This window comes from Ctenopharyngodon idella, chromosome 1 (genome assembly GCF_019924925.1).
Source record: "Ctenopharyngodon idella isolate HZGC_01 chromosome 1, HZGC01, whole genome shotgun sequence".
Taxonomy (NCBI): Eukaryota; Metazoa; Chordata; class Actinopteri; order Cypriniformes; family Xenocyprididae; genus Ctenopharyngodon; species Ctenopharyngodon idella.
In genome coordinates this window covers 31,728,068-31,752,391 of record NC_067220.1, presented here as the reverse complement: position 1 = coordinate 31,752,391, position 24,324 = coordinate 31,728,068, and the positions used below count along the sequence as shown (strand labels likewise).

Here is a 24,324-nt window from a genome sequence, read left to right as displayed (position 1 = left end):
GTAGATAGAACCTTTTTGTTTTCTAAAAAAAAGTACCAAAATGTACACAACTTAAAAAAAGAAACATCACATAATGTAAATAAGTTGTCACAGAATATGAATATGTGAATAACTCAATTTTGACAAAAATGTCAGATAGAACCTTATAATTCCAAGGGGACGATATATTCTAGTGCAAAGGTTGAGGGCAGACCGTGAAGTCTCGTGTCTCTCTGATCTACAGAGGAAACCCACATCTGAGCCTGGTTTTTTGCTGGATAAATCTGAGACCAAATCTGCCTGGGGACCTGACATTACGCCTGAGCCACTTAAACTCACAAAAACAGAGAGAAGAGAGAGAGTAGTTAAGGGAAGAGGAGGGAGAGAGGGAGGTGACAAAGTAATAAATAGAGTGGGCTTGAAAATACAGAACAGAATGGCCCCAACTTGATCGTTCACATCCACTTTTTTGTGTGCTCTCTGAGGACTGTTTCATGATTGGTATTTCCTCAGGTTAGACTTAGAGAGAGGAGGGTCTATAGGTCTAAATTTGACTTTGTGATTGGCTAAGTTCAATGTTAACGTACAATACAGCTACATTTGGTTTATTATTCACCTCCTCTCAAAATATGGACAGTTTCAGTAATATTAGTCAGGAGCTTATTTGTCTTTAGCAATTTTGGATAATGATGATGATTTTAAACTGAAACAGTTATCTCTTCTCACTAGTATTACATTTGCTGTATCACCTAAACTGTTATATTTAATAACATATTCCACTGAATGTAACCTTAACCTTTGTGTGCTTCTATCTTAATTCTATCCAACTCAATGAATTTAATCACTTAATTGACATAAGAAACTGACACATCAAAGATGTCCAAGGCAAAAAGCTTTAGGCTAAATGTTTTCTTAAAATGTGGGCACAAAGCAAAACAAGTGTGAGTTATCATTGCTGTCCCCTATACTGAAAATGTTCACAGACTATATTTCGAGTATGATGAAAAGCCATTTAAAACACACCATTCTTTGTTTGTAGTTTTTCAAGAATTTTGACCATCTTCTCTTCATAGTGAGCCACTACATGACATTTTTAGTGGATGGAGTCTTTCTAGGGGTCAGGAAAAGCATTGCTCTTGGCCTTGCAGTTTCATTGGACTGTATTGATTGTGGCAGTTTTACTACAGAGTATTACTTTTTGCTTCAGTTTCTGAGATGCATTGATATGCTAATAATAAATAAATATTGTTGTATGGCTTGAATTCCCAACATTGATAGTCAAATAATCTACAGATGGAGTTGTAATTAAAAATAAATCTCTTTAGGCCCCACAGTATGGACGTTTATTGATGCCTTACAGCTGTGGATATATGTAAATGCATTGCAGATGTTAATAACCATATGCATATACACTGATTACTCTTAATGCAAATGGCAAAGATGCCTTGAAATTCAAAGAGGCTTCAGAAATGACCTCCTCACACAATTTAATAGAAAAGGACTCTCCTCGATGGGTTGCTCCATATCATTTTTCTTGCCTGCAGGCAATTTCAAATCCCAGACGATTTGCAGTCCACATTTAATGGAAAAGCAAAGTAACTCTTCACACCAGTGTTGATCCACGCTTAGCGTAACACTCTCTTTCCAATTTTGTAGATTCATATCACTTCAAAAAAGAGAAGCCAGAGTAAAGTTTATCTTGGGCGAAGCCTATGATTTCACTGCCCAGTAGCTGCAGCCTGGACTTAAAATCTGAGGCCATGATAAGATAGATGGATAATGGAGCAGACAAGAAGATGGGCTTGTGCGAGTCTGTGACTTCAGTTTGAATCCTCCTAATAGGCAGTATTTATTTATTTATTTATTTATTACAAAATGCATTAGCTCTAGAAGTTGTTCAATTTGGGGAAAGTGTTTAAAAAGAAAAAGCTTGATGTAAAATGTCTTTTTAATAAGTGTCAAGCGAAAGTCACATACTTCATATTCTTTTTGCGGTTAAAAAATTAAGAAATCACATTGAATTGCAGAAATGATCTGCAATACTTAGTGAGTTGCACAAGACTGAAAGAATCACAATAGTTATATTGGGAACTGTGTATCGGAAAGTATCCAATTGCTGGCAAATCCCACTCCTACATGCAGTAGATCCTGGCACATCTATGACTTGACATGGCAAAAAAATATGATATGCAGTAAAAGACATCATGTGAGAGTCATTCAGCCATGTCAGTTATTGATATTGCACTGGGTTTTATGAAAACTTCCTGTTGGAAATAATATTGGTTCATTTGTTTCCGTTGCCTGATAGCAATTTCATGTAGCTGGCAATCAGAATCGAGTATTCAGACAAACCATGGTATAAGTTTTATTTATTACTTATAAACATATTATATATTGCATTTTGAAGAAAAAAAAAAAAAATTCCGAGTTCTATATTGCAGTATTGTGGCATCTGAATAAGCTATTTGAAAGAATCTGACCAGTTCTGTTCATGATTTAAAGGATTGTAGTGTGCTTCTACTTCATTCAACATGACCTCCATGCCAACTACACCATGTGCTACTGGTTAGCAGGACAGCAAGGGGCTCTGATAGCATCACTCCCTTCTTCCTTCTGTCAGAGTTATGCTAAGCCAAGAGCATAGAATAAAATGTTTATTTTTTCTTCCAGAAAATGAAAGTTCCTTTGAGGTGTGTTTAGTTAAGAAATGGAGTGAATAAAACATATTTACTGAATGAAATATATTTGTAGACAGTGAGGTCATCTTCCACGTCCTCTTTGAAAGTAGGTCTTTTTTATTATTGAATCAACGAAAGCAAACAGGCTAATTTGCAGCAAGGTTAAGACACACACCCTATGATCAAAAGAAATGTGTCTATGAAATATCAGTTTCTGAGTTATAAAAGTAAAGTCAACATCTACATTTTTTTTTGTGTTTATGAGAGTTAGCGCTTGTTGAATTGAAACTGTTACTTTGTCTTTTATTGTGGATTTTTTTTTTTAAATTCCACGCTACTGTCTGTCTCCTTGCTAATCACTTATTTCCTCCACAGATGTCATGTGGCAAATAAAACATGCCCAAAAAATCACAGCTGGAGTAATCGCTTATGCAGATGCGTGCCGCTGCCCGACACCCTTCTTTCAAAACCACATTCTGGTAAGTGCTAATGCATATGTTTACAGCCTTATAATGAATGATGTGTTTTGCATGTGTGTCTAAATGTGACTGTATGAAAGGGAAACAAAAAAAGGGACCCAAAAAGAGAAAGAACTGATGACAGAACTTCTCTTCTTTAGAGAATTTTTGTTGACTTTATGCAGCAGAGCACCTTATCACCCTCAGCAGTCATTTTATTAGATACACCTGTTCAACTGCTTGTTAATGCAAATATCTAATCAGCCAATCACATGGCAGCAACTCAATGCATTTAGGCATGTAGACATGGTCAAGATGATCTGCTAAAGTTCAAAGTGAGCATCAGAATAGGCAAGAAAGTTGAATTAAGTGACTTTGTAAATTACATAGTTGTTGTTGCCACACAGGCTGGAGTGAGTATTTCAGAAACTGCTAATCTGCTGAGATTTTCATGCACAACCATCTCTAGGGTTTACAGATAATGGTCCGAAAAAGAGAAAATATTCAGTGAGAAGCAGTTTTGTGGACGAAAATCTCTTGTTGATGCCAGAGACCAGAGGAGAATAGCCAGACTGACAGAAAGGCAACAGTAAATAACCAAATAACCACTCGTTACAACCGAGGTATGCAGAAGAGCATCTCTGAATGTTGAACCATGAAGCAGATGGGCTACAGCAGCAGAAGACCACACCGGGTGCCAGTCTTGTCAGCTAAGAACAGGAAACTGAGCCTACAATTCACACGGGCTCACCAAAAGAATAGTAGATTGGAAAAACGATGGCTGGTCTGATGAGTCTCAATTTCTGCTGCGACATTCAGATGGTAGTGTCGGAATTTGGTGAAAACAACATGATAGCATGGATCCATCCTGCCTTGGATCAACGGTTCAGACAGCTGCCGGTGGTGTAATGGTGTGGAGGACATTTTCTTGGCACATTTTGGGCCCCTTAATACCAATTGACCATTGTTTAAACATCACAGCCTACCTAAGTATTGTTGCTGACCATGTCCATCCCTTTATGACCACAGTGTACCCATCTTCTGATGGCTACTTCCAGCAGGATAACGCACCATGTCACAAAGCTCAAATCCTCTCAAACTGTTTTCTTGAACATGACAATGAGTTAACTATACTCAAATGGCCTCCACAGTCACCAGATCTCAACAGAGCACCTTTGGGATGTGGTGGAACGGAAGATTCGCATCATGGATGTGCAGCCGACAAGTCTGCAGCAAATGCGTGATACTATCATGTCAATATGGACCAAAATCTCTAAATCTCTAAATCTCTTAATCTATGCCACAAAGAATTTTGTCACAAAGCAGTTCTGAAGGCAAAAGGGGGTCCAACCCGGTACTAGCAAGGTGTACCTAATAAAATGGCTGGTGAGCATATCACCATTGAATAAAAAAAAGATAATTGCGAATTATTATTATAATTATTATTATTATTATTATTATTATTATTATTATATTTTTTTATCTCACAATTCTGACTTTTTTCTCTCAATTGCAAGTTTACATCTCACAATTCTGGCATCTTTTCTCACAATTTTGAGTTATAATGTCAGAATTGCAAGATATAAACAATTGCGAGAAATAAAGTCAGAATTGCGAATATACTGTGGGATATAAACTCACAATTCTGATTTTTTTCTCGTAATTGCGAGTTAATATCTCAAAATTCTGACTTCTTTTCTCTGAATTGTCAGACATAAACTCGCAATTGCGAGTTATAAAGTCTAATTCTGAGGGGAAAATACTTTTTTTTTTTTTTTTTTTCTCTCAGAATTTCTCTGTTTTTATCTCTTTCTGACTTTGTAACTATAAATTCTGACTTTATAACTCACAATTTTGACTTTGTAACTCACAATTGCATGAGAAAAAAAGTCAGAATTGTGAGTTTATATCATGCAATTTTGACTTCATAACCCACAATTGCGAGTTTATATCAATTCTGCAATTTAATGCAATTCTGAGGGGAAAAAAAGTCAGAATTGCGAGATGTAAACATGCAATTGCGAGAAAAAAGTCAGAATTTTGAGATAAAAAGTCACACTTACCTTTTTTGTTTTTTATTCAGTGGTGGAAACAAACTTCTCTCAAATTTGTGTTCTTGCTGAGTAAAACCTATTTCTATTGGGCAAATCCCAAATATACCAGACCCCTTCAGTGTTTACTGTGGCATTCTTTACAAAGAAATTGTATATATCTAATGCAAACCAGCTCATTTATCACATTTCTTTGGACTTTTATGCAGTAACTTAATTATTTAATGTATTTATTCATTCCTTTATTTATTCAAATGAATGAAAAAACCTAAAAATGAATATGTATGCATTAATATGTATTAATATGTAATGTATTTATTTATTCATTCAAACAAAAACATAAACGAACAAACAAATGAACGTGTGGTGCCAGTGCCATTATGGAATATAGGAAATAGTTTGTCATGAAAGCAGATCACAATCACAGCATAAACCTCTAAATTGTTGCCAGAAAAGCAAAACTCCGCAATCAACACCCTTGACTACGTGTCAACAAAACAAGGCCTACAAAAACACAGTTGAGTTTTTGTAGAAGGGAAAACTGCCATAATAGGTGCTTGTCTTTGTTGCAATCATTTAAACCAAACAAAAACATCCCCAGCAAAGTGTGCTCAGTTAAAATGGAATAATTTCTCAATCTCACACTTCTAATCGATCTCAAACCAGAGTACTAGTTCAAGTGGAGCATGATGCAATTCAGGTTCAATGCAATGGTAGTGACATACTTGTCTTCTTTACGCTTAGTAAACGTGACAGGTCAAACCTGAGGTGGATATAGCAGTCGGTCGGTTTATGCACACAGCATAAGAATGTATAAGCTATGCAGTCAGAAGACCCTAAGGCTAATATGTAGTCTCGAGTCTTAAGAGGAGCAGATAGCAGTTTCCAAAATAGACATAAATATATATTGCATGTGTGAGTGCAAACCACTGCACACATATTGGGGCACTATATTAAATTTGAAAAGACAAGGCTGATTTGGTGTAGATGGTTATGTTGCTATAGCACATTGGCCAATTTTGTTGACTGTCATACTGAAGTGGAATAATAGATTTGCATTCAGCTCCACTGTAGCAGTTAGGGAGTGAACCACAGGTGAAATGGATCTTTGCTAAAGCAGACACACTAAGAGGAATGTGTCGGAATTGTTATTCTTTTTGCTTGCTTCATGGAAATGTCCCACATCACCTTTTACTTGGCTCAGTCCTTGACAGAAAAGCTTTATAGTACACCCTGCAAGCACATTATCTTGCAGATCAGATTACTTTAACTACTAATAGCTAAGCACTACGGATTTACCTCTTTCCAGTTGTGTAATTTCATATGTTCGAACATATAAATGCTCACTTCAAAGGTAGCAAGATCTTCCTCAGCTGCAATGGCAGGTTACATAAGAGGAACTGATGCTATACTAATATAAAGTGTAGAGGTCATTTTGTCTCCAGTAATCTCTCTCTCTCTTCCATCTCCTCCCCAAGTCTGTTCTGTGTATCCTTTGAGGCGCATAAACATAGCTGAAATGCTTTGAGAGCAGTTATGTGGCTTGACCATGACAGAGCACCATTGCAAAAACACTGATTGCTGTCAGAGCGTGCAACTTTGGCTGGATTTGTTTGATGCTTGTGAAGCAGCCTTTTGCAGAAAACAATATTTTTTCTTTCATACGAAACCACCATAAAAACATTTTCAACAAATGTTTTAAAAATATACTTTCTTTCTTTCTTTCTTTCTTTCTTGCTTTCTTTCTTTCTTTCTTGCTTTCTTTCTTGCTTTCTTTTTTTTCATCACCCAGACATTTACAACTTTTTGCCCCCCAAAAATGCATTTTTATTCAGAAACAAAGAACCATGTTCATTATACAAGAGGTTTGAACAGGTAGCAATTAATTGCTATTATGAATTTCAGTTTTTGTTGTAATTTTGAATGCATTACTAGGTGAATGCATCTGGGCTGCTCAAGTCCAATAAACCAAATTATATATATCCAACCTCATTTAGCCAACCTAATAATACCCTAACAGTGTTTCGAAACAGCTGTGTAAATCCAACACCTGCATAAATGTGCTCTCCATGTTATTTTAACCAATATGAATGCTGACTCGAATCTCAAGTATGGTAAATGAGGTAAACCCCATATCTCTCAAAGGGAATACATTCTCTAAAATCATATATGTGAGTTGAATCCACAGTGACATATTTTAAAAAAATCCCTCTGTGTTGTGAGTTTTTAAAATGTGGTCACTGCAACAAAACCAGACCAGTATGGTACCTTTCCAGTGAAAACCAAATAATTTTTATTTACCGTAACTGAGTTTCCCAAGAGAAATGTCTTGAAACTGCAACAGCAAACCACACTACAAAAATACCATTGACATGCCATGAATTTGACAACTCAAAATCATTCTGGTTTAAATGATATAACATTTTGTCCATTTTGCAAGATTCTCTGCACATTTGGAGCAACAACATGCTAACAACCAGTTTATTAGGCAGTTTATAAACTCTTTTCACATAAGGTTGATTCTTTGTAATGTGGCCATTATGTTTAATCATTAGCAAACACAAACAGGAATTCACTCTCTCTTGTCAGTCAAGTTTTTAGGCCATTTTGTATACTCCAAAAGAAAGAAAGGAATATACTGTGGCAGAGTTGAATTAGCCACCGAATTTGTTTTCTTCGAGTTGTAAAGAAAAACATCTGTTTAGGCCTTTGGGGGTAGCATAAGGAATGCTGAGTAGAAACACTGTATTGCTAAACAGTGTAGCTAACAGTGTCATGTCTGACAAATGTGCATGCTGGACATTGTTCTTTACTTGCGTAATGCTCTGGGAATTGGCCAGGCATTCCATAACATTGACCAAAGATTTCCTCACAAATGTAAAAATTAGTTGTAATGTAAAATAAGAAATACCTAGTTCTGTCATGAAACTCTAGATGGAGCAGACTGATGGGGCCTTAACACAACTGATGATATTTACATCGTAAACTGCATGGCACAAGCTGATTGGTTCATGTTGCATCTGCAGCCAATGAACTTGCTGCTTAACATTTGGGGTGGGGGGGTGGGGTGTTTAGACGTCCATGGACCCTCCTGATGGCGAAAATTACATCACATGGACAGTGCACAGAGCATAGCAGAACATGGGCAGCTGAAGTATATTTTAGGCTTGAGTCAGGCCTCCACAGGCCTGACCACGTCATGAGCGAGATCCAAATCCACATGAATGGCCCGTTCAGGGCACAAGCAAGAAAAACTCACTCTTCAGAGAGTCAAAGCTAGTCCACAGTCTAGTAAACATTGGCAAACACTTTAAGTTATTCTTGACTGTTCAAATGAACATCACATCATGTGAAAGAAAATTTTCTTGCTTGTGCCAACTGAAAACACACATGAGAAATGCCCATGAGACAGGAGAGACTTTCGGACTTTGCAGTAGGCTACTGAACATTGAACGGGCCATTCATGTGGATTTGGATAAAACACTTTGATACCGTACCTGCTGGATGCCATGTAGCCCTTCACAATGGCGTATAGCAGACGGGCACGCATGGCATATTAAATTATCATTATTATTATTATTAGACTACTTTTATTATTAAATTAATATTACAATTCAATAATATTACAATAATTTCATAGCGCTTCACCGCATAACCGATTTTGAATCGATTCACGAAAAATACTATTTTTTTCACTATGGGCCACAAGAGAATTATTTAAAAAAATGTATTAGATTCATCTCTCATCGTCTCTAAGAGAATATGCGCCATTAATGCAGTGTCAGATGACAAAAGCTCGGTCAACTTTTACTTTCAGTTTTTGTAGTGAATAATTGACTGGCGTTTGATACTTCTTCACTAGCAGAACTCTCGAGTCAAATGTCGCCCATGACAAAAGCAATAATCAGTAGCAGCAGCAGAGTAGCAGATCTATTCCGCCAAGACCAAATACATTAACATTGTCATATCCATTACCATGCTAAAAATCTTCCAAGAGTTGTCATGACAGAACTTCTTCTATTTTTCTTCTCTCCATCTGCAGACATTGAGCAGGACTTTTGCGGCCCCGACAAAGAGCTGGATGAGGAGACCTGTCAGTGTGTATGCCGAAAAGAGCTGAGAACGGCAGGCTGTGGACCACTCCGCTATCTGGACAAGAATACCTGTCAGTGTGCATGTAAAGCGCAGCCCTCCTCCTGCGGGCCTCAGCAGAGCTTCAACAAGGACACCTGCCAGTGCGCCTGTGCCAAGGTGTGTCCTAGGAGTCAGCCTCTCAACCGCACCAAATGTGTATGTGAATGCACAGAGTCTCCTAACAAGTGCTTCTTAAAAGGGAGGCGGTTCCAACCAGCCACATGCAGGTGAGAAAAGTTTTCTGTTATTTATCAAATGTAAAATGGTTGCCTTTTCCGATACTGACAGAGTCGTCATACTAATCTGCCACTGGAAAGACAGAAAGTCCAACCCTGAACTCGCACCATTGGTTGAGCCCATGTTGCTGTGTTGCTGGTTCTCCCTAAATGCCCAGATAAACTCGTGAAGTTCTTTTCCATTCTTCGCTTAGGGGTGAAAAGAAGTTTGAAAAATCTTTGCAGCAATTTACTTTTATCCCGACACCACCTACGCTGTTGAGAGCGGCATTTAGAAGAATATGTAAATATGTGCTGTGGACTTTCCTCTGCACAACAAAGCAGTCAAGAGAGAATCTGATTATAGCTATGTGCATATGTTTGCACAAGCGCTGCAATTCGGCAGCCACGTCACTCTATACAATAAATTACTTTAAAGCAAGCAGCTTTACAGCATTATACATGAAAAATCAGCTTTCAATTAGAATTAAAACTTCAATTTCTACTATAAAGCAGCTCTCCGGTGTGTTCATGTTTTTACTTGCACCTGACCTCAATGGACTGAACAGCAGAAATGAACCGTAGAATATTTCCACTTCAAGGAAGGCGGAGAATCAGAGCCACAACCACCTATTATGTAATCACCTAGGACCAATAGTAGTTCAAAGGTGTTTACCAACTGGAGCAAACTTTTCTGTAAAGTTCGCTTTGGCAAGCTGTTTTGAATTACAGAAACAAACTCCAGACAAACCTTGTTTTGGCCTGATTTTATTCGAAATTACATCACACCAGTTCTTTCTTAAATTTCGCTTGAAGTATATTGGGGCCTTAAAAGCATTTGTGTTTGTCCATAATTATGTGACATCCATGATTAATTGAAGTTTAATTATGTCATGTGTAAAGATAAAATATTAAATGTTGTTATCGCTTTATGCAAAGTGGAATAGCAAAAATCTTGATGGATTTAATGTATGTACAGTAAATACTTTGCCAAATTAAGGGTAATTAAGGCCTTTCATCACAATAGTCACCCCTGCATGAAACTGCCACACTTTGCTATATGAAATAATGATGGCAGGGCAGTTATTACATTTTTTTTTATTTTTTTTTAATACTCTGTTTGATATTTAAATAATTTTATTTATAATATATAAAATAATTTTAATTATAATATATATATATATATATATATATAAAATATACAGTGCCACTTGAAAGTTTGTGAACCCCTTGCAGAATCTGTGAAAATGTTATTTTTTATTTAGTACTGTCCTGATTAAGATGTTTTACATAAAAGATGTTTACATATAATTCACAAGACAAAAAATAGCTGAATTTATTAAATTACCCCGTTCAAAAGTTTGTGAACCATTGATTCCTAATACTGTGTGTGGTTACCTGGATGATCCACAACTTTTGTTTTGTTTTGTTTTTTTGTGATGGTTGTTCATGAGTCCCTTGTTTGCTCTGAGCAGTTAAACTGAGCTCTGTTCTTCAGAAAAATCCTTCAGGTCCTGCAGATTCTTCAGATTTCCAGCATCTTTTGCATATTTGAACCCTTTCCAGCAGTGACTGTATGATTTTGAGATCCATCTTTTCACACTGAGGACAATTGAGGGGCTCAAACACAACTATTAAAAAAGGTTCAAACATTCACTGATGCTTCAGAAGGAAACACGATGCATTAAGAGTCAGGGGTGAAAACATTTGAACAGGATGAAGATGTCCAAATCTTTCTTATTTTGTTTAAATATCAATTTTCTTAATTTAGTACTGCCCTTTGGAAGCAACAGAAGATACATACATGTTTCCCGGAGACAAATTAAGTACAATTTACCTTGATCTTCAAATTCAAAAAGTTTTCACCCCCCAGCTCTTAATGCATTGTGTTTCCTTCTGGAGCATCAGTGAATGTTTGAACCTTTTTTAATAGTTGTGTTTGAGTCCCTCAATTGTCCTCAGTGTGAAAAGATGGATCTCAAAATCATACAGTCACTGCTGGAAAGGGTTCAAATATGCAAAAAATGCTTGAAATCTGAAGAATCTGCAGGACCTGGTGGATTTTTTCTGAAGAACGCTGGGCAATTTAACTGCTCAGAACAAACAAGGGACTTATGAACAACCATCACAAAACAAAAAAACAGTCGTAGATCATCCAGGTAACCACACACAGTATTAGGAATCAATGGTTCACAAACTTTTAAATGGGGTCATTTTAATAAATTCAGCTATTTTTTTTTTTTTGTCTTGTGAATTATATGTAAACATCTTTTATGTAAAACATCTTACTCAGGACAGTACTAAATAAAAAATAACATGCATTTTGCATGATCTCTCTTATTTTGTTAAAATTTTTCACATTTTCACAGATTCTGCAAGGGGTTCACAAACTTTCAAGTGGCACTGTAAGACTTCAGATGCAAAAGCCTTTAAGTGCCGTCTGAAATTTTCTTCTAAAATGAGCATTTTTATCAAGCTTGTATGTTTAGGTTCAGTAATTTCACTTTAATTGCAATTAATAGGTCCTTTTCATTGCCATTAAAGTGAAATAACTGAACATAAACATACAAGCTTGATAAAAATGCTCATTTTATAAGAAAATTTCAGATGGCACTTAGAGGCTTTTGCATCTGAAGTCTTCATATATATATATATATATATATATATATATATATATATATATATATATATATATATATATATAGACAGTTCCAAGATAAATGCCTAAATGTTTAGTATAATGTGGTTTTTCATGCTCTTTCCCTCTTTGACCTGTGTAACTGATACAGAAAATTCTGCATTTCTATTAATTTTAGTTTCCCAACCCCAAGGCCCTTGTACCATTACCTCATTTAAGTTGATTTATGCTGTGTATGTGAGAGTAGGGATCAAATGTCTATTGTCAGGGGCCTAAAGGTTGTGGGGTTGTGCTTTACAATAAGATCACATTTATTAACATTAATTAATGCACTGTTGGCTAACTTGAACTAATAATAAGCAATGTTTTTCTGCTTTTATTAATCTTTGTTAATGCTATTTTAAAAAAATACAGTTGTTCAATGTTGGTTCATGTTAGTACACTGTATTATTAATGTTGAATTTAACATTAACTAAGATTATTAAAATATGTAGAAGTATTGTTCATCAACCTTTTAGTAAAGTGTTACCGTTTGTGGAAATGTTGGTAACACTTTATTTTTAGGGTCTTTTAACTAGTTGCTTATTAGCATGCATATTACTAGAATATTGGCCGTTTTATTAGTGCTTATTAAGCACATATTAATGCCTTATTCTGCATGACCATATTCTACATCCCTTAATCCTACCCAATACCTAAACTTAACAACTAACTTACTAGCTATTAATAAGCAGTAAATTAGGAGTTTATTGAGGGGAAAAGTCATAGTTAATAGTGAATACATGTTCCCTATACTAAAGTGTTACTGAAATGTTTTAGGAATGTTTATTATTCCATATTGTCTTACAATTCAGTTTATTTGTATATGCTTAGCTTACTGCCTTTATTTTGCCAAAGATTTACAGTATATTTTCTTCAATTTCATACTTTTATTATTTTTTTCAGTTTTATTATCATATTGTCTTATCAAATAATTCAAGTAATTCTGTGACTTTTGTTGATTTTTATTATTTTAATAACCTTTACAAACTAATACTGCTGTACTTGCATGCTACAGTGATGATATAAGATAGTAATACCATTTTTTTTCCTCTCTTATTGCTAGTTGTGTCCGGCCGCCATGTAACGCAGACTCCAGGAAAAGGAGATGTAAGGATAATGAGTATTTCAGTGAGGAACTGTGTCACTGTATACCCACATACTGGGGGAGACTGGACTAAATACAACCAACAGTGCAGGTAGCGCTGAATGCTTATGGACACGCTGGCATTTGGAGCAGTGCTAATGTTCAGCTGCTGCTTATCTGACTCACATGTGCTAGTCATGTGGACTAGCGTGGAGTAAGTGGGAGACAAGAAATGTTCACATTCAACCCCACATATCAAGTATGGGGTGAGCTATTAAGGACTGAGAGAGAAATTTCCTAAGGCTGGAGCCGTGTTTTTTCATTGTTTTAATTGAACTGTCTATTCTTTATTTGTCAGATAATGATTATATAATTTATTGCCAAGAAATGTTTTGAATCTCCCTTGTTCATAGCATTCATTTCGAATCTCTGCAAAGGAAAAAAAAAACACTGTGATCAATATTTTTGTATCATGTTAAGTCCCGTAAAATAAAGTATAAAGTTGTATTATATATTGTTAACTTATTTATAAACTAGACTATCTTATGGAAATAATACTGCACATGATTCAAATGTATTCAGTTTTGACTACCAAATATATGCACCTATCATTCCTGATAAACTCTATCAAACTGACAGTGCAAGCCGGCAAAGAAATGGCTGTTGACAATCTAAAACCATCATACAAGTCACCTACAATATCGAAGACTCTGAACAGGGAAATACAGCATGATATGAACAGGAAAAAACCCTGGATATGAACTATTAACAGCTGAAAACTGGTGCTACATGTATGCAGTTCTATAAGAGTTACATGAGTGACAGTGTACACTTGGATGAATGGATTCCACTTACGTCACATCCAACCTGCCTCCTTAAGTAAAAGCAGTATAAAGTGAGTGTGGTGGAATGACTTCTAAGTTTGGAGATCAGTGGTCTATTAGGACTTTCAACCTCAATGGATTTGTAAATAGGAGCAATGCGATTGGCCCAACTCCACTTAATATCAGCCCACTGTTTCGGCTTGACACTGTAAATATAATAAATCACCTCTGCTTCCATCCCAGTCCTTGCGTCTGTGTCTGCCAAAAGTGTGCGTATGATTTTTCACTGTTTCTCATTCCATAGAAACCCCCTGCAGATCCGTAATGGAACCATAATCTTCAGCCATCAGATGGGAAGGATCAGAAACAAGCTCTGGAGCAAAATCCAGCACGTCTTTTGTCTTCTAGCATATTCGTACAGCAGGTGGCCTCTTTCCCATGTGTTTTAACCCCAGCACATTGCATAGACTTTGTCTAAATGCACACACGTTCCTGCTTCTATTCTGCACGGCTCTTCAGATCTAGTCGCATCCCTTTTGCATCTACCCCATCCTTCTCTAATACTACCATGGACTTTATGCTGTAAAATTGTGCACCATTTAACTGAAACAAGGGTTTCCCTGTAACCTGGTTTGCAACAGATTGTACCATAGCCATCTGCATCCGCTGCACAACCCCAGGAGAGACCTGATAAAAATAACATGTGTGGACTCACAGTGAATCACCGTGAAATAACTAGAAACAGCCATCCGGTCAGTGGATATGAGTATTTGAGAATGGGGGGGGGGGAGCCATGTCTAGCCTGATTTTCCCCTCTTCCTTGGCTTGCTTACCTAGTTCGTAGCGGTGAATGAAGATGAGGTTTACATTTCAACATGTAGCCGACATTGGGTTTTCGTCTGGTGCTTGTATATTCCAATGAACTAGAAATGAAAACAAGTACAGACATGTAAATAAATGAGTGGTTTGTTCTGTTAATTTAAAGGACTAGAGTTTCAGACGTCCCAGCTAGCATGTTTATACAATGTAAACAAAAATAAGCAATGACCGAAACGCAACACAACAATGAATTTACGGAGAAATTTGGAGTAACGTAAATTTGATTATGCATAGAAGAACTTGTGGTAGCCAGAATATGTCAATAATGCTGAAGAAATATCTGTCCCTGTGTGTGGTCCTGGGAACCTCAGCTAGAGGTCATCAAATAAATCCTCAAGTCCATAAAAACTATAATTTCTGCCTGTATTTTTCACCTGAATGGGCTCCAGTATCATACACCTGGCATTGGTTAGGTATCTGCTGCATTGCTAGGCTTTTCTTTGCAGTTGAGATTACTTTCTCCATTATGTGCTGTTTTATCACAAACTGGAATGTCATCTGTGCATGATTTTAATTTGGATTCAGATGTACAAAATGAAGTTGCAATTGGTTAGAGGGTTATTATTACCTTCATGTACATTATCCACACATCAAACCAACAGGTCTGCATTATATGCATGTACCTTTAGGGGAAATGCAGCAGTGTTTGTTTTCATAGCTGATTGTCGAATCTGTTTGTGGCATTACTAAGGTGCTGGCAATCAAGTCCTGTCCTCAGGCATTTGTCCGAACTTCCAGCCTGTGCGTTTATTCTTCCAAGCACTCCAGTTGTCAAGTTTATGTTTAGTATACTTTAATTTAAAAAAAATAAAATAAAATGATCAATAATAATTTTGTTTAATTTTAAAAAGTCATGTTTCTATTCTTATGATGTGGATGGTGTATGAGTGAAAGAAAAAGTTTTGTTGTATAATATATTGTATAATTTATAATTTATGAGCATATATTCTGTCTATTAATTTTAAATACTTTGCACTTGCAAACTACTTGTTTCTAAAAAAGAATGTTTATAATATTTATATTAAATAATAAGGTAACACTTTATTTTAGTGTCATTGTTACACACGTTACATGTAGTTACTGTAGTAATAGTCTCAGCCTCAGACGTCACGTCCACGGACCGTTGGCTGAACGTCTGATGCATATGGCACACTTGACTGGAAACACTTCAGGATTTTCGAAGTTGGTTGGTTGAATTCTACAGGATGTCCAGGAGATGTGTGTGTCGCGTTCTTTAACGGTCCTCCTGGAAACAAATGTAACACCAAAACCCCTCGTGAAAGAAGAACGCCTTCATGTTTACAACTGTGAAGATGAGCTCTTACCAGTATCAACTAAATGCTGGATTTTCAAAAGTAGGTGAAGTTCATGGCTCCATTGTTGTAGTACACTTGCACAACGTTCTTATATGAATAATTTAGATGCATAAAAGATAAAAAGCCGGTCTGTTATTGTAGGGACATTGACTTTCCATTTCATGCCCTAAACATGACGCAGAACAAAACGAACCGAACCAAACCAAAATGATTAGTTGCGTTACATGTCAGTCAAACGTCCGTTTGGGTGGTCCTTGGCCAATGAAAGCTGCCATAGAGTCCAGACCTTCTGCTGTCAGTATGTAGCAAGACTAGACTAATGTAGTAATAACTATAAATAAGTCCCGCCTTCTGGCCAATTGCCGATTGGTGAAGTCATCGCGTCATTGCAGCAGCAGTTAGAACAAAGCCACTGGAAGGCAAGCCTGCAATCTTTAGCCAAAAAAGTGTAACGGCTAATGCTAACAGGGAAGGAGACCAGAGGCCGTTTTTTGAATGGATGTCAATGGATGAGAGGCTTCACTACACTGATTTAACAGCTTTTGTGGGGAAATAGCTAATCATTTAATTAATCGACAGCCTGTTTGCTAATCTTCAGCATGTTTTACACTAAACAATACTTTTGTTGGGAACTATATGTAGATTTTAGCTTGATAAAAATGTATTTTTTTAAGAGAAGACAGACTAGGGAATGTTGCGACAGGTAGGACTTATTTACGGCATTACCAACAGCAAATGTGCCGCATTACTGTTTAACAGCCAAAAACTGTTTTTTTAGCCAAAAAAGCGTAACGGCTAATGTTAACGCTCCGGCTGTGGTGGTACGCAGGGAAGGAGTTTTGAACGGCAGGCATTGATGTCACTGCCATTACACAATAGGCTGAGAGGTGCCGCACGTGATTAAGCTAGCCGTTTCTCCAATGCTTTCTCTAATGGTAAGAGATACAGACCCTCTTATCTCCCTAAAATATACAATCTCTGGTTAGAAGCTCCGGTTTCTATAGAAACAGTCAGACGCGCGCCTCTGAAATGAGGCACAAGAGACGCGCATTTAGGACTGCGCATGCGCATTAGCTTGATCCAGCCTGAAAAATACAGTTTTTTGTCATGATTCGAGCATTTAGAAACATCATTTATGAGACAGTTGTTGTCAGATTTCATTGGCAATCTCAAATATGAAATTTAATCGAAAGCTTGGCAAACAGCTTTGGAGAATTTGATATTTCCCTATTCAAAGAGATAGGAGCTGCACCAAGAGGCGTTTCAAAGATGGCCGCTGAGTGGAATGACTTATGTCTTAAAGGGACTTTGTTATTACTCAGTACTTAAATGTATAATTACACTGTAATACTGACACCTTACAATAAAGTGTAACCCTTTATTTCAAGGTGACGTAGTTATATTGTACTTACTCAAATGTGTAGGTAGCAAAAATGTCTGCAACTTTTACTTTTTGGGTATTAAATTTGAAACCTAAAAATAACCTTTAGTAAACATTTTTATATGTTCTATACCAAAAATAAATAAATAAAACATATATGCAAGTTTTATTTATGGTTATAAAAAGTAAAACCTACAAACCTACAAATAACCTACAAATAACATTCCTGGAATGTTAGTCGCTTGTTGTATTCCTCGTTTGTAAATCTGCTAAATCAAATGTAAATGTAGAAGTGTTCCAAAAATGTAATTAAAACGGAACCACATACTATAATTAGAGGAACATTCTGTATTTGCTTGGTATGCTCTTCAAATGATTGAGACATGGAATGACTCCCTCTCAGTGTCCCTGACAGACCCAAAAGCAAATACGCAGAGGCAGAATGTGGAATGACTGACTGATTGGCCCGGAAAACAGACCCCATTTCTTTCTCTTCTCTCAGAGGCCATAAATCACGGATATTTCAGACTGAGTTCCTGAGAGGTCACAGATTTTGGCCTCTTTGCTGCTTTTATGGATCCGGCAGCACTGGGAGTCATGGTTGTCCTGCTGTCACTCAAAGTTTCATGTTAGTAAGTTTAGTCATATGAAACAGTCCATGTTACAGTACAATAAGGCTGGTCAAACTGACCTACAGGATGCAAAACCCTCCATAGCACCTCACCCTCTTCCTGCCCAGCTAGTTGAGCCAGAGCGCCCCCTCCTACATTTTCCTCCTGGCCTGAAACCACCAAACCGCCACAATAAACACGCAAGTGTATAAGAAGGTAAACACCTCCCGACCACTCCTCCGCTGAGAGATTAAGACTTCCTCTAAATTACACCCACTGCTGGAGTAGCTCGCGAAGGAAAAAGGAGGACGTCGCCTTATTTCCCACGTCTCCGCCTTTCAGCAAATCAATCAGTCACAGGTCTACTCCAACACACGGTATCCAACAAAGGTCTCAGGATGATGGCTGGGGCCTGTGTCAGAAGAGGTCTAAATGTTCATCTCTTGAAAATGATAGCAGCTTCAGGGTGCTGAAAAATGAGCTGTCTGCACTAAACAGCAGCAAACTTCATCTCCTCAGCGAGTTGGTCCGGCATGAATTCCAGTGAGGCCTTGCTGTCAAGAGAGGCCAGAATAAGCATCAGTGTGCCCTGATGGGCCTGTTTTTTTTTTAGCGTGTGGGAAAAGGAAACCATTAAGTGATTATGAAAAATTAATCGAAAGGGCAAGAAAGAGAGGATGTGGATATTGGCAAGTTGGGAGGGTGTTTTCCTTTCAACAATTAAAGCCACCCTATGTACGTCTGTGAAGAAAAAGCCAGGGGTCAACAGACGCCCTGCTATAGACATAGACTTTTCAGAATCCATCTATCTGTCTCGGAACTTTCTCTATAGTACGTGTCATTTAAACTTAAACATGGCATTCCTTCTTTTTGTAGAGCCTTAAATAGTTATAATTTATCAAGATAAGCTTTCAAAGCGGATGCCATTTCAGGCCATTAGGTCTGTGATACTTTGGAAAATATGGCCCAGAATAAACAACTGTGCATTAGGATCCAGCAGATATATTAAGCTTTTAGCAGATATGGATTTTTTCACATTCACTTTTTTTTTTTTTAGCACATCTTCGTTCATGTCAAGGAGACTAATCACACTTCACATTGGTGGCCTAAACCAATCCAATCTTAAAATAAAAACAATGGTTTTGGACAGAAATATCAGTGACCAGTTCAACCTGCAACAAGATCTACAATACGATATTTTGACAATCAGAGGTAAAGTAAATTTCAAATTGATCTAATTTCACACTTTGATAGCTGAAGCCTCAATTTGGTGTTGTCTTATTTTTACAGTCATGCTGTTTATTTCCTTGGCTGCATTAGGATGTTTTAGTTTGATCAATTTTTAATTTTACAACATTTGCTCTCCCATGGATAAAGACTGAGTAACATTTAAAAAAATAAATTCTCCTTTTTCCCCACTGTGAACCATTCTCTGAGAATAGCTCACTTACTAATGGTTATTATTATTTCATATTATCTTATAATTAGTTCAAGCAGTGCAGTTCTCATTCACAGATATGCTATCCAGTTGATTTTATTACCTTTTCTGGAGATTTACCCTTAAAGTGGTGTTTGTAAAAAGATTATGGCATGCATTTTTTCAGTATATAGTTTTTTGCTGGTTCAGGCAGGCTTACAGTTGGTGGAAATAACATATTTAGTCAATACAAACCAAATCCAGCACTGTCACAGATTCAATGTATCTGTCCTTGAGCTCAATGAAACATGTGACAAAGATGATATTGACGATGTGTATGGATGTCTTTACTACCTTTCTGGGCCTTGAAATTTGTTACGACATTGCTGTGTATAGGGAGATTAGAAGCTCTCGGATTTTATCAAAAATATCTTAATTTGTGTTCCGAAGATGAACGAAAATCTTACGGGTGTGGAACAATGTGAGGGTAAGTAATTAATGACAGAAATTTCATGTTTGGGTGAACTAACCCTTTAATATTTACTAAAAACAATCCTTTAATGAATTGTTCAAGTCAGAGAATCATTTCCTATTTGAGATTTCATTTTATGATATTAATACTTCATCTTTTGTCCAATTCAGCATGAAAATTACAAGACGTCACATCATTGTGTGACACAATATGCACCAGATTCACTCTTGATTGTGATCAGCCCCAAATAAACTTGTGAATGAACTTAAAAATAAATGAGCTCAGTTTGTACAATTAAAGTATTTTATGCCATTTTAAAGATCAAAACCAAAGTCAGTGTGTTTACATGATCATACACAATGCAAAATCTATTATACAATCAGATATTCTGCATCATCCCAGTAGAAGTATCTGGAGCCTTTATGAAAATGTTCCATTGTTTCTAAATCCATCTGATAATTTCCATCTGTTCTCAGCCACTAGTGTATTTGTCTATAGAGGACTATGTGTGCTACTTGGAACCAATTTCAAATAGGACCAGTTGCATGCACTGCTTTTACAAGTAAGCATTCTTCAAGCCATAAACACAAAAGAAAAAGCTACACCCTTAATTCTGGAATTGCTTTGTGTCATCTGGGAACCGTTTGATCATATTAGGCTTATGCTGTCTATTTAGTTGGATACTGACATTTTGAAGTTTTTTTTTTTCTCTTTTTTCTTCTCACTTGCACAAACAAGAGGAGATTTACCATTGCTCTCCACTGAGGTTCACAACTATATTGGAGTCTACAATGGTTGTTAAAACTTTGAGAATGAGCTAAGTCAGGCAGGATCTATAAATGTATGGCTTCAGGCTGTTTGGGGCTACTATAGCATGTAAATGTAATTGGTACACTCCAGATGTAGTTCATGTATTTCTGAATCCATCTAAAAACAATACCCGCATACAATACACAGACTTGCTTTTCACACTTTCAACTTTACTACTCTTGGAGAAAGCCATTTTGCAACACATTTTCACAACCAAGCTCCATGTGGGAGACAAGCCCCTGTGTGGCTTAATGAAACAAAACTAGCCAAGAGGAGAGGTTTATTGAAAGGTTTTTTTTTTTTTTTTTTTGAACTGAGTTAACCCAGACTGCCTCAGCCCACCTGCTTTATCTTTAATACATTTTGTGCTAAAGCCAGGTAGCAAAAAGCCCATCACTTTCAATCAATCATTTTGGTTTAAAGGGATAATCAATCATGATGTTGGTATAAAGTTGGCATAAAGTCATAAATGTCAGGGTGATAAAACTGTCTTTATATCATTAAAAAATCTTTTAAAAAATTAAATTCTTGAAAATAAAACTTAAATAGGTTGCCATAATATTTTATTATTATTAGAATATTATTCTTGAATTAATAATCCATGATTTTGTATTTATAATTATATATAATTTATTAATAAAAAAAGATTTTAAAAAACTTTTGGAAAATAATTATTAGGATTGCCATTTTGAAGGTGTAAATAAATATATAGCCTACTATTTCTTTTACATGATGGTTACATTACATTATATTTTTAAAATTATTTAAATTGAAACCGTTTTTGAAAATGGTATACATTTTTTTCCCCCCCAAAACCATAAGAAATCAGAATTAATACAAAGAGTACATTTCTAAGATCTTGGCACATGTGTTTTAGATTTTTAAAAGATCTTTCCTTTTCTTTACCATTTTTACTCGTTTTTCAAGACCCATGTGTGTGAGACACTGTGTCAGACTCCTTGAATAGTATTAGATCTGTTGCCAGTGACCTCAGAGGACACAGATCACTAATATTGCAAAACAGGGAAACCTTTGTTGTGTTGTCAAAGCACACAAGTAATGTTGTCTATGTAATATTTCAGCTCTAACCAAATGCAGGGATATGTTTTCTTATCGAATTCAAGAGGGGATAGTGATTTTTACACCCCATATTCATCAAGCAGTTCAGGGGATTTTAGATTTATAGTGAACGTCACCTTCTTATGTGAGGACATAATGACAAAACTGAAACTGCCTTTGAATGTTTTAAATATAGGCTGAGCCACACTGGCCATAATAATCTCAAGTGTCAACATCAATTTATGTTTCAGTTCAATCAAAGTCTAGTAGTACAGCATTGAATGTACTAAAATTAAATCCAGCTTCTAAGGTGAAATGAAAATTCCTCTCTCATATTTCTTCCTTTTCCAGGCAATCATTTTTTATCGTACAAGTTTGTTATTACCTTGATATTCTTCCAAACACTGTTGCTTAAAGTTCAATTTCATAATTTCAGGATTTCACGAATCACTTTCTTTGTGCAAAAAAAAAAAAAAAAAAAAGTTTGTTGTCAGACTGTCTCCTAGATACCTTAAGACAATAGCAAGTGTCTTGACTGGGTCCAAGAAACTCTTTCAAGGATGGCCAATATCCTAAGAGGAGGGAAGGAAATGGTGTCAATTGCCCTGCTTTCCAGATTGTCAGATAATCTTCATGCCGCTGCGACCAGTTCACACCATATATTACATCAGAGTGCCCATTATTTACTATCATGCACTCTTCCTGCTATAGAAATTGTACATGACTTATGACCTTTTTAAGGGGTGAGGCAGGAGCCACTGAGAATCCTATTAGCTTGTGTTTCACTCGATTGAGTTTGTGCAGGATTGGGCGTATAACAATGAAGAAGGTAGAGTTTTTAATGCAGAAAGTGTGTGAATTCACAGCCCTCTCATTGTGTAAATACATTATGTCTACATCATTTTGTCTTTGTGTATGGTTTGAGTTTATTATATATTATTGGAGAATGTCCAAATTTACAGTGTTCATAAATCAGTACGCAAAATTACCGGATGACATATTACTTCCGGCGAAAATCTGAATTTCGCATCCAATGGACTCCATCCCATGAGGCCACAAGAGAGCGTGAAGTGACGCAACTGACGCTGGTTGGTCAAATGACAACATGATGAATGTTATATGTCAGGATTACATTTACACTACACACATTCATACTATATAGAACATATACTTATTCAAAAGAAGTACCCAATTGTTTTGTTCCTGAATGAATCAGAGTTTTTGGAAAAAAAAATCGGTTGAAAGAATGATTCAATGACTCACTTATAAAGATGGTTCCTGAATGAATCAGCATTTTTGAACTAATCGGTTGAGCGAATGACCTTATTGTCACCACCTACTGGAAAATCCCCACCATTAATGGACAGAATGACTGGAACAGACAATGACATACAGTGAAAGCGCTCTTGGAATGCTGCTCAACCAATCAGATTCAAGGACCAGAGGTAACCGTTGTATAGGGTTATATATATATATTTCTTCCATTTTTTTCCATAAAAAAGCCAGAATCAGTCTGACAACTGCAGTAACATGAGTTTTGGCATTTTCACGTAGGAAACTAAAGGTTTGAGTTTAGCAAATAGCATTGTTCTCCTGAGACACTGCTGAAGTACACTTAAGACGTAAAGCCTTCTGAAGCTTGTTGGAGTCTTAGCAAGGAAAACAGACACCTTTGAACTCCGGTGATTCAGATAGCCCTGCTCCTCAAATGTGTTTTCCTGAAGATCCTTTTCACTCCATACTCTCCCCTCAAGACAAACAAGCACATACGCTGAACAACTGGGGCTGGAAAGGAAATATCAAGTGATTGTTATTGAGACTGACCATTTTTGTTTCAGAGAAGAAGGCAAAACACAAATTGCCAATAGACAAACAGTCAAAACGTTGTACAGAGAAAACAGACACAGTATAATCTGAAACACTGACATAAACAGCAGTGGAATCTGCAGGAAGAACACATAATAATCTATTCTAAGCAAGGAATTTGTTATTTAATTTACAATGTCTATACCTGCATGCTTTTGATTCAAGGTTAAATGAATCAGACAAGTGGAATGTGTAGCACAGAGGCTAGAAAAAGTCAACTAAACACACCACAACAGTACATCAGTGTGGCATGAATCTCTATTCTATCTCTCTAGGAAATGGCACAAAGCAGAATTCCTTAAATGCCACAGACGGACATCAGCCCACAATAATGGTGAATATTACAATGAATTGCACTGGGAATTAGAGGAAGAGCATATGGAGACAAAGCACAATTCACACAAACAGCA

The 24,324-nt window shown here is 36.6% G+C and overlaps 1 protein-coding gene across 4 annotated transcripts in view; it reads left to right on the top strand.

The window, feature by feature from the left end:
• vegfc (vascular endothelial growth factor c) overlaps nt 1-14,340 on the top strand; it is a 45,076-nt gene extending 30,736 nt beyond the window's left edge. For all 4 annotated transcript variants that reach the window (XM_051899383.1, XM_051899365.1, XM_051899390.1 and 1 more), the window contains 3 exons: nt 3,033-3,136; nt 9,209-9,527; nt 13,259-14,340. In XM_051899383.1, coding sequence (XP_051755343.1) covers nt 3,033-3,136; nt 9,209-9,527; nt 13,259-13,373 — 538 coding nt within the window. In that variant the 3' untranslated portion in view covers nt 13,374-14,340. The remainder of the gene's footprint in view (nt 1-3,032; nt 3,137-9,208; nt 9,528-13,258) is intronic.
• Nucleotides 14,341-24,324: the final 9,984 nt, after the last annotated feature.